General features: G+C 44.6%; 1 protein-coding gene across 1 annotated transcript; it reads left to right on the plus strand.

Moving 5' to 3' along the window:
* Window positions 1–6,875: 6,875 nt before the first annotated feature.
* Window positions 6,876–11,389, plus strand: LOC148833937 (zona pellucida sperm-binding protein 4-like). The gene is made up of 14 exons (XM_088917217.1): window positions 6,876–6,968; window positions 7,522–7,633; window positions 7,803–7,921; window positions 8,137–8,338; window positions 8,546–8,664; window positions 9,353–9,452; window positions 9,526–9,648; window positions 9,721–9,893; window positions 10,039–10,136; window positions 10,286–10,413; window positions 10,546–10,726; window positions 10,812–10,953; window positions 11,057–11,132; window positions 11,304–11,389. The coding sequence occupies exons 1-14, from the start codon at window positions 6,876–6,878 to the stop codon at window positions 11,387–11,389; spliced, it is 1,752 nt and encodes a 583-aa protein (XP_088773343.1).

An 11,389-nucleotide genomic window follows, 5' to 3' on the forward strand; every position in this document is an offset into this window, starting at 1 on the left:
ATCTGACAAGGGTCTTCAGCACTGCTATTGCATTTTAAGATCCCAGTTCTTGTCAATGAAGTTCCCTTTTAAAAGGCCCTTAAGTGGATGTGCGATATTACTTGAATGCCACTTCTCTAGAGTTGTTAGGCAATGCATGAAGGGAAGTAGGGGCATGATCTGTGTAGCAAACCAACTCTTAGGTGAGCTTTCATGAGGCTATGGAGCAGTAGGTAAGGTTTGGATGTGTAGTTGGAAGGGTGTGGGCTCAAATAGTACGAGTGACTAATTATACAGTATATATGAATAAGGCACTTCATTCAATTTGTGTAAAATGCACAGCAGTATAAAAGCATTATCAAATAAAAAGAACACACTTTTAAATGGGGACATTCTGCTCTCCTCTGCAGAATGTTACTTCTTAATCACAAGAGCTAGAAATGAGGTTTTGGCATAAGCCATCTTCTATGATGCAGCTCTCTATGGCTGTTAATTCAGCAGGGAGTTTGCACAATGCTTAGAATGTGTAGTTTCTCTTTATTGCCAAAAAAAGTAAAATGTTAAGTGGCACCACAGGGCTGGCAATGCACTGTAATAGGGTGGTGCTGCTAATGAGCCAGTGCCATTTAAAATGCAATACGCACAATGCTGCAACAAAGTGTTTTACACTAGGCAGGCCCTCTGACCTTTCACAACCTTGTTTTGTGAAGTTTTAAAATGCAATATTCCATTCATTTCATTAGTAATTGTTTTTATACATAATTTTGGGTAGTTAGGATAAGAGAACTAAAAAGATTTGTCTTCAGCTTTGATAAAGAAGCTGATACAGATGGGGCATCCTTAAGGTTTGGTAAGTCATTCCACAGTTTAAAGGCTGTGCGACTGTAAGCTCTGCCACCTGCATGTTTCTGTTACTTTGACGTTTTGAGACAGACCGCATCCTTCAACTGGAACAGTCTTACTGATGCTTACAAAAATAAAAGATCACTTAGGAGGCTAAGCTATCTTTGTATGCGAGTAAAAAGCCTTGAGATGTACATGGTATCGTATGGGAAGCCAGTGCAGTGAAGACGGGACTTGGATGATGTGGTTGTGTTTCTGTGTTCTAGTCGGAATATTGGAACAGTCGGATTCTTTGAGCTTTCTAATATGGCGTGGATATTCTTAGTTAGCTACAGTATGTTTCCAAGATGGGGAAAAGAAACTCTAGGCACCTGCTTTCAATGAAAATCAACATTAAGGTGTAGTGTGAAACAAATAACAAAGTTCAGGTGTCTGTGAAGCAGAAGTCCCTTTATTTTCATATGCATATGGAAGTCTGGCTTGCAACCACCAGACTTAAAAATAAGTAGCTGAAGATGGTCCTTTATACCTTAAAACAAAAAGACTGACATTCTAAACAAATGATAAGACAGCAACACATGCCAATTATCTGAGTTGCAGACTAGACAACAGTTAGTTGTTTTCATATTCTGGGCGTACAGCCAGCTTACCAAATACATGCCCCTAATCTTACTGACCAAGGGCAGGCAGCATCTTTATATATATATTTGAGCACAAAGCCTACTTCAAGCCACTAGACTGCATAGTTTGCAAAAATCTACAAAAACAAGAAATAATCTCACTTCCTGGGCAGCTCTCTTATCTTCTTCAAAGGTCAGGGTGAAACTTCACAGAGTTACTGTACAATATTTTTCACTCTTACTGTGATGTTAACGGTGTGATCATCCACATTGAAAAGGACTGTGACATTATGACTAACTTTTTTTGGCCCAATGATAAGGACTTCAGTTTTGTTTATCCGGCAATAGTTAATAAATGGGTTCCAGTAATTTCTGGGTTTCCTGTTTTATTTCTGATTCACATTGGTTCTGAAAGTTAACACTTATCCAAGACCTACTGTTTTTTGGGCATATTGAAACTGGTACTAAGGTTTCTTTCTGAGGGGAGTTATCCTGAGAAAACGTACTTTTCTTTCTTGTCTTCTCGATTTTCGAAACATAGCTATTATGCTATTCTGTGCAGTATGGGGTGGCTTTTTACTTATCAATAGTGCCAGGAATCTAAAACCATTAGAAGGGTTACAAACAGGCCCATCACTCAATCTAGCTAATGTAGCTGTTAATATATTAATCTGAGGACACTGAATTGCATACACATCTGATGAATACATGTTTCATCATCAAATCTGACCCATCTGATTCCTATTTTTGTGATGGTTGTGCATGCCCGTAATAAGGAATAAAACAACTCAAGATCTGATTTATCGATAAACCCTTGTTTCCTTTTTGTATTACTTTTGGATTCCTTTTCCCTAGTTTACAGAACCAATACTGCCTGCAGATAAACTTAGTCCTTCCCCTAAACTATGGAATCCTTTATTTCTAATCTATCACTACATTTCCTGCTTGCAAAACCCATCACAGTGATAGTGTTCATACCCTCATCAGACCAGGGTTTACAAAATGTACATATCTAGGTACCTGACAGAAAGGCTTCACAAACCAGAGCAAGGTTGTGAAAGGTCAGAGGGCCTGCCTAGTGTGAAACACTTGGTTGCAGCATTGTGAGTGTTGCATGTTAAATGGTATTGGCTCATTAAGAGCACTATGTGCTGTCATTTAAAAAATAATAATGCACATGTCTTTTGTTTGGTAGTGCTTTTATACAGCTGTGTATTTTACACAAATTGAATGAAGTGCCTTACTCACATATACAATTAGTCACTCCTAGTATTTGAGCCCCACACCCTTCCAACTACACATCCAAACCTTACCTACTGCTCCATAGCCTCATGAAAGCTCACCTAAGAGTTGGTTTGCTACACAGACCATGCCACTACTTCCCTTCAGCCATTGTCTAACGAGTCTGGAGAAGTGGCATTCAAGTAATACTGCACATACTGTAGACTTAAGGGCCTTTTAAAGGGGAACTTCATTGACAAGAACTGGGATCTTTAAATGCAACAGCAGTGCTGAAGACCCTTGTCAGATTGACCAAGCAGTTCTATATTTGTCCCATGGCAGATTAAAGGAGGACAGAAGTGGGTGTGGATTCAGTTGAGCTTCCCCTACATGCAGGGTGAGGTGGAATCTTGATTACAAGCATGAGTTACCAGGTTCCAACTTCATTAAAGTCAGAAATCTTGAATGACCCAGGAAGGACTAAGTAATATTCAAATTCAGGAGTGGTAACAAGATTTGGACAATTTCCCCCCAAAACACTATAGTTAGACTAGAAATACCAGCACCCCCCTTTCAGTTACACCCCACACACAGACAACGTTCAGTACAACATCTTTATTAGGATTGACTTCCATCAGCAGAAGGCTCTCTCCACACAGGATACCAGGGGGGAGCCTGAAGAGAAACAATGACAAAACTAAGAACTGAGATGTTACAACCCCACTACACACAAAGGACCAGATGTACTTGGAGCTCCCTTTGGAACAAGACATTAAGCAGAAACTGGTAAGCACATGCTCAAAGGGGGCTCCTTGTTTACATACAAAAGAAATGCAGGCAATTGGAAACACTGGTCCCTCCTACCTCTCAGTCCCTGGGGCCCTCATCCTTTCCTGGGCAGGGAGTCCTGACACACCGCCTGTCAGCATCTGGGTTCTCCAGCACAGGGATTTCTGAGACAGGGGGAAGCAGTCAGAAGATGTTAAGGTCAGCATGTTGTAAAAAGTTTAAATTTAGTGAAGGTGCTTAACAGACACTCACTGCGACCATCAAAGCAGCCCTCCACACACTGCCGCTCAGACGGTAGGCACAGCTCTGTGGAGCACATGAAGTAGATCTGGAGGAGGGATTTTAACATTAGGGTTTGCATATCAAGTTGCCATAGATATTCCACATGGAGCTACAGAGTCTGCAACCACAAAAAGCCTCACCTCCTCATTGATGTAGGAGTAGGACGTGCTGTCCAGGAACTGGAAGGTCTGGATGTGGAAGCGGCGGTGGTGCTTGGGCAGAGGCAGCTTGGAGTGGATGTGGAGGGCTGCTTTGATGGCGGCAGTAAGTGTTTTCATGATGTCCATTTGAAGTGTTTAAATTAGCACTTGTTCCTGCCAATAACAATCCTGCTGTCATGAGAAATTGAAACTTAGTTTTCTAAAGCATGATGCTATTTGTGTATGAGTCAATTGATGCTGAGTGAGTGTCCCTTTCCCAGAAATCCCAGTCCTGGAGAACCCAGATACTGACGGGCGCTGTGTCAGGACCCCCTGTCCAGAAAAGGATGAGGGCCCCAGGGACTGAGGGGTAGGTGTTGGTGGGAGAGATGTTCAGTTCTCATTCTCATTGTTACTCCTCCCGTTCCCTGGTTTTGCTCTAGACTTGAAAATTTTGCTTTTCTACAAGCAGAATTAACTTTTGCTTCCCTGTAAAGTGTCCTTTCAGGCATTTTAATCTTGCTTGAATGGGAAACATTTTGCCCTTTTCTCAGTTATGAGCTACTACCTTTTTGTCTCCTCAGGGTTCAGCTGCCGTGTCTGGAAAGCTTTTTGTGGGAGAAAGCTAGTCTTAAGAAAGATGATTTTGAACTTGTGTGTTGTGTAACTTGGATCCATTTGTCTCTTAATAGCTTGGGTAAAACGGCTCTTGTATCAATTACAGTAACTGCTCTGAAGACGAGGTTATCTTCACTGCTAGGTAAACTAAGGCATCTTGAAGGATGCTGGGGTACTAATTTACCAAAGCCAGTTGTGACTTCTTCCATAATATTACAACCCTCTAGATCCTTCAATTTAAAAAGTCATGATATTGCTTCTACGTCAAGACTTACTCCTCTCATTGATCATACTGAACTATATGTTGATCCCTGATTGTTATTGAGGGTGTTTAAATCTTGCACAGGTTTAGTTCCTTTGCATTGGTTTAAATTGCTTAAACCCTAAATGGGCCGTTGAGGGGGGCTTGTAGTTTCCAGAGAAATGGGTTAATTAAAACCTACTGATTCTCACTGGCTAACTGAGGATCAAACACCATATGGTGGTACCATTTCAGGATTTCTGAGCTATTCAGATACCCCTCCTGTCTCATGGTCACAGATATGACCTGTCAGTTCTCTTATTTTACAATATTCATATGCATGGATGGTTGCACAAATCCTTATTACAAGGGTTATAAGGAATGGTGGAAGTGTTTTCTATCTGCCAAAAAGCACCTAAATGCCAATGATTAAGGTTTTACAACAAGTTTTGTGCACTTCATTTACCTTGAACCAAGGCTTCAGAATTGCTAAGACTTCATTTTTTGTGCACAACTCACCTTAAATGCAGTGGATTGCATGCAGTGCCCTGCCTGCTAACTGGTCCTGCATACAAATCAGCTGAGATTTATAATTGAGTTTTCCCCGTCTTGCGGCGAGGGTCAGGGAGCATTGCACAAGATCTGAGCACTGGGTATTCGATGGCTGGGAGAGATTGGGCTCGGTCGCGGGGGGGTTGTAATTCTAGGAGTGCGTCAACTCCTATGCAGTCCGTAGAAATGAATGTTAACTGCATTAACCTGAGCTTAGCCAAGTTTCAGAACGGAAAGCAATTACTGTACGCCAACCTGCGTTCCCGTGGGTGGAAGAACCGTTTTTTTTATTTAAAAGAATTCTATTGCATCTCTTGCCTTTCGTTCCTACATGTTTACTTTGAACGATTTTTTTCTCAAGTTTCACCCCGGCACTTTTGTGCGCTCGTTTGCAAGCAGTACACCGTATTATGCATTTTCATCACTATACAATATAAATACACGTTCTTAAAATACATTTTAGGTTGGGTGTATGGTGGACGTTTCTGTGAATGGTGTTATGACATCATGCCTACAAAACTGGAGAGAAACATATCGTCGCAGGCAGAAAGTCAATAGACCTGAGTGTGAAGGAAAACTATTTTACTATGCTCTGTGTACTAGAACAAGCGAAGGGTTAAGTTTTCGGACTCTTTTTGTTATAAGCGCTAAAAGGCTGCAGTTTTTCCAAAGCTCCGCTTTCCTTTCCTACAGGAAGAGACTTTAATCTTAACGCTTGTGAAAGCTGCGAATCTGCGAGAGCTGATTTCGCACCGCATACAGTATGTACTGTATTCTATCAGGATCTTCTTCGGAACGAAATGGTGCATCTCAGTGGGGTTTTATCCCGTCAAACTTTGAAATATCGGCTTCCAGCTGGCAGCTCTCCGCTGTTGCCTGTTACATAGTTTCATTTTTCGCCAGCTGCCCTGCGGCGCGCTATCCTTCCCTGTGAAAGCAATCTAGAATAGAGGCGGCCGATTAACTGAATAATACGGATTTCTTTGCTGGCTTTTGCTCGTAACAGAGATGGCTCGGCCGCTCTTGAGTTTAAAAAAGTCCAACTCTGATGACATTTGATCCGAGCTCTTCAGGAGAGGGCTCTCTGATTAACACGTACGCAGTTGACACCGTACGTCTCCTGTCATATCAGCAACCTTGAAGGCGCAATTTGCGTCATCACAGGTTCATTTTATTTAATGGATTGTTAAATTCAAATCTTTGTATAAGTTTGGAATATTCGATTTACAGTCTATCGCGCTGTAATTTTAAAAGCGGGCTTGTTTATAAAACAATACAGCGTTTTATTGATAAGACTGTAGTTATTACTGCAACTCTGTATTATTGTCAGTCACACTTCGATCGGTTTAGCTTAGTCCGCTAAAAGGAACAAGTAGATCACGCACCTGTGTGAAGAAAGTGAGAGATCAACTTGTCACGTGATTTCGGTGTCAACACGCAAGCCAGACCTCAGCGCGTGAGTATGTTCTGGCCTCCTTCACCGCTGCTGATTGGCCCGTAAGGGAGCGCGCGCGCCACACTGAGCTTGTATATAAAGCCCAGTTGTGGTGTACATTGTTCCTCTTTCTGTGAATGTGTTTTTGTCTGAAAATGGGAAGGAGAGGGGGTGTGGTGGAGGCTTTCCTCTTGCCTGGGTTATTAGGGTGGCTCTGTGTCGGAGTGGCACAAGCTCAGCTTGATGGTGTGTGTGCGCGCTGTTTTTGATCAAGTTGTTTCAGGCTTTGAGTCAGGTTTTGGTTCACCTTCTGTTCCAGAGGATGAGTATGGTGGTAATTCGGATGCAGAAGAAGCCTCTTGAGTGAATGGCTTAAGTAAGGGATATCATGGTACTAGGAATGATGGGGAGTTTGATACACGGAGACTTCTTCCTGAAAGTTAACTGCTCCTGGAAGTGTTCTTTTAAAAACTACCCGATGGCTTGTATAATGGGGAGGACCTTATGGCTTCAATTGCCCTCTGCTGGCTGGAGTTGGGGGGGTAGGGGGGTAATCTATGTCTTTCTATGTAGGAAAGCCTAACTGGCAGGTTGAGTGCAGAGCATACAGGGGGTAGACTTAACCTACAGTTATAGTCAAGTTTCTGGGGCAATACAAGATTCACTTGTCTTCAGTGAGTTCTTAATTGTAGTAATACTTTTAACATAAAATGATTTACTTCCCTTCTCATTTGTGCCTTGTGATGAGCCTGTTTTTACTCTTCCTACTCTGACTCTCAAGGAGGCTCTGAGCAGCAGCAGCAGCAGCAGCAGCAGCAGCAATCCCACAACAGGCCCCTGGTCTACTGCCACAAGAGCAGCATGAGGCTCAAGTTTTTAGAGAGGAAGTACAGCCAGATCTCCCTGCTGGAGGGTGAGGTTCTACACTGTCGATGCTGGCAGCTGAATTATAGTTGTGTGCTTGTGTGGCGTACTCTGCCTCCAACTCTTAGCAGTACTAGTTCTATGGGAGAATTCTGAACAGTGCAGTACTACTATAAAGGGCTTCTTTTTGCTGTTTGGCTCTAATTCCTCTTTCACAGGCAGGATGGTGCCTCTCTCTGTCCGCAGCCTCCCAGAACACTGTGGGCATAAGGTGTGGACAGCCAGGGGCTGGCTGGTTCTGGAGGCTTCCTATGGAGGGTGCTACATCCAGTCCTCGGTAAGGGCCCAGTCTGGGGCTTGATATACCTTTACTTGTGCCTCGCTTGGCAAAGCTAATTTCCAGATGCATGGCTTGCAAGGAAACCTTTATCTTCACACTTTAAAAACACCTTGGTTTTGAAATGGGCATGTGTAATTTCATTGGAGGTAATGTATGATGTAAAGGCACTTTGATTTGCCTAACCTGTAACCCCCTTACTTGTCCCACTGCAGAGTAAGAATGGGGGGCAGCACTACTCTCTGACAGTGCGGTACTATGACCAAGAACAGATGAGATGGGTGACTGGCAATGTGTCCTGCTTTGTGGCACTTGCCCCTACACCGGCAGCCCCCGGAGGCCTGACCATCTCCTGCGGTGAGATGTGCATGACGGTGACTCTGCCTGCTGGCCCCCTGGAGGAGATCAAGGTTCAGAGTAAGTTGACTTTGTTTTTCCTCTGGGAAGCGCTTCAATACAGCATACTTGATGTCCCCTGGAACCCATAACTACACAAGATTCCTGCTAGTAACCAATAAGCTCTTGCTTATGTGCTTGTGCCTCCATTCAGTGTGCTATGAATGTGCTGCATAGGTTAGCATTGCCTGTGAGATGCAATATACTATTAATGTTCTCTTTGTGCAGATACCTCTGGCAGCTTTGTATCTGTGCTGGAGGGTGCATCCTGTGGAACCTCTGTGACCGCAGGGCAGCACCTGAACACCCTGACCATCCTGTACACTGGCTGCCATGTCCTCCTTGTGGTAAGGATCTTCCACTCCTATTGGAGTGTTACATGGTGTTGGTCATACCTGAAGTATGACCCGTGAACAACTTGTTCTTCCAAACACCCATCTAGTTCACCATTTGGGTAGTGATAATGGGTGTTCTGATGCAAGACTACTGGCTCTCAAGATCTTTGTGACCACAGATACAGTACCATGCAGCAGGAATTTTGCATGGAAAGCATGCTTCAGTTGACTGTAGTGGTTGAGCTTGTATTTGTAGAGCCTGATGGGGAAAGTGAAGACTTCCATCACCTGAGTGTCTGAGGTCGTATATATATTTATGGCTCTATTTAGAGGAGTATAAATTCTTCCTCAGGCTTAGAAACTTAAATAACACTCCCTTCCATCCAGTGGTTTGACTATGTACAGTTCTTCTTGTACCCAGCATGACTTATCACTTTGCGGCCCAATGTACTATCACCTATGTATGACCTCTGAAAATGATCTACCCCATCTCGGGTTTAGTAGTACGTGGAAGAACAGGCCATACAAGTCCAGCTTTCCTTTGCGTCACAGTAGTGCAAGACTGCAATTGTTCAGGGTTTCAATCCGTGATGGAATTAGGTGATTATCCAGGTGTTCTGATAGCTGGCTGTGGACTTCTAAGACAACTGCACATCTTGACCCGTTGGATGACTTTTGGGTTCACTGCTTTTTCATGCAGGACCTGGAGTACACTGTGAAGGTGGTGTACATTCCCAATGATGGCCCAAGAGGGGAGGTTGTGGTGTCCTGTCCTTATCGCCTCTACAAACCCAGGAAGGGTGAGTAAACAGCTTGCTTAAAAACCATCCATAGCAGATAGCAGTGCTGACATGTCAAATACGATTATCCCAGGCTGCAAGCTTCCCAGGAGCTATCGGGTGGCCTGTGGTCCAGAGAGCATTTCTCCAGCCCACTGCCTGGCCAAGGGATGCTGTGTGGACCCTGAAACATCCTCTTGCTACTATCCACTGGAGGGTAGGCCTCTCCTTACTGACCCACCTTCCTGACCAGAAACATGCAGATCCTGACGTGCCCTTCTCTTCCCAGAGTGCACTGCCGACAGGCACTTTGTCTTTGCTGTGCGTCGGGCCATCTCGGTACCCCCTGTGGATCCTGCCACCCTGGTGATTGCTGGCAACACATCCTGCACCCCTGTCATCTGTACGCCAGATATTGCCATCTTCAAATTCTCTGTCACTGGCTGTGGGACTCATGCCTTTGTGAGTAGATGGATTAAAGTGTCTCTAAACTAATTCCTTGCCCCTCTTTGGGCCTGTGATGATGAGGGCGAGTAGGTTAAGTATCTTGGAAAGACCAGCGAGTCCAATGGATAATTACCCCGTGTTGAGTGTGCCTTTCTTTAAGGTGGTGGGGGAGACTACCATCTACCTAGCTGAAGTGGAGTCCCTGGCTAGACGCAATTTCCAGAGCTATGGAGTAATTACTAGGGACAGCCCCTTAAGGTGAGCAGGGCTTTTAAGGTGGATGGTCCTCAATAGCTTGCCCAGGTTATACTTAACTCATAACTACCTTGTCACTCATACCTTGATTGCTGATCCATTGCTTGGATGGAACAAGCACAGAAGCATCAATTCTTCCTGTTGCTCTCCAGACTGCTGGTGGAGTGTCGCTATGCTGAGGAAAACCTGGCCAGCTCAGGCTACCTGGTGAAGATTTCCAACCCGCTCTCTACTGTCCTGTCCCGGGGAGTATTTGGGGTGCAGCTCCGGATTGCAACAGGTGATGCATGTTGTCTTATGCTTAACAGCCAGAAGAGAGAAAGTAGCCAAGAAGTTATGGTTTGGATTGTATAGTCAACATGATTCATACTGTACCTACAGTATAAAGCACTACACAAACTTATCCATCTAGATGAGAGCTACACCAGGTTCTACCCTCAGTACCACCGGCCCCTCCGGCTCCTGCTGGGGAACCCAGTCTACCTGGAGGTGCGACTGCTGAACGCTCCAGACCCCAACCTGGTGCTGCTGGTGCACTATTGCGTTGCCTACCCCCGCTCTGGCCAGGCTGTCTGGGTGCTGCTCTATGATGGGTGAGGGGCTCCTGTGTGTGCAGCTCTAACCCTGGGCTGGTCAGTGGGTGGCAGGCAGGGTACTGATCTTGGTGCCTCTCTGCAGCTGCCCCAACCCTCTGGACTACGGCCACACTTCCACCCTGAACTTCCACTCCAAGCTGCCTCTGCCCAAGCACCACCGCCGCTTCCACATCCAGACCTTCCAGTTCCTTAACAGCACCTCCTATTCCTACATCAATGAGGAGGTGAGGTATTTTGAGGATGCAGGCACTAGAGATGCATGTACTGTAAAACTACATGCTGAGTTCTGTTTATCCCTTCTTTAAAATCCCTCTTCCTGTCCTCCAGATCTACTTCATGTGCTCCACAGAGCTGTGCCTACCGTCTGAGCGGCAGTGTGTGGAGGGCTGCTTTGATGGCCGCAGTGAGTCAATGTGTTATGCTGTTTCTCTTGTTCTGATTTCTACAGCTGAATATAAGGCACTGATCCACAATGTCCCTTTTTTGTGATAGATTTTTTTGGGCATCTGTTTCACTTGTTTTTAATTACTTTTTTCATCTTCTAGCCTAACCCCTTGCTCATTTTATTATTCAGAAATCCCAATGCTGGAGAACCCAGATCCTGACAAGCACTGTGTCAAGATGCCCTGTCCAGCAAAAGATGTGAGCCCTAGAGACTGA

Source organism: Atractosteus spatula, chromosome 5, assembly GCF_055471065.1.
Source record: "Atractosteus spatula isolate fAtrSpa1 chromosome 5, fAtrSpa1.hap1, whole genome shotgun sequence".
NCBI lineage: Eukaryota > Metazoa > Chordata > Actinopteri > Semionotiformes > Lepisosteidae > Atractosteus > Atractosteus spatula.

Bases quoted from the DNA above. Each gene is read 5' to 3' on its own strand.
- LOC148833937 (XM_088917217.1), top strand. From the start codon at position 6,876: ATGGGAAGGAGAGGGGGTGTGGTGGAGGCTTTCCTCTTGCCTGGGTTA. The intron at 6,969-7,521 runs GTGTGTGCGCGC...GAGCAGCAGCAG, and splicing joins CACAAGCTCAGCTTGATGGT to CAGCAGCAGCAGCAGCAGCA. The intron at 9,453-9,525 runs GTGAGTAAACAG...CGATTATCCCAG, and splicing joins CCTCTACAAACCCAGGAAGG to GCTGCAAGCTTCCCAGGAGC.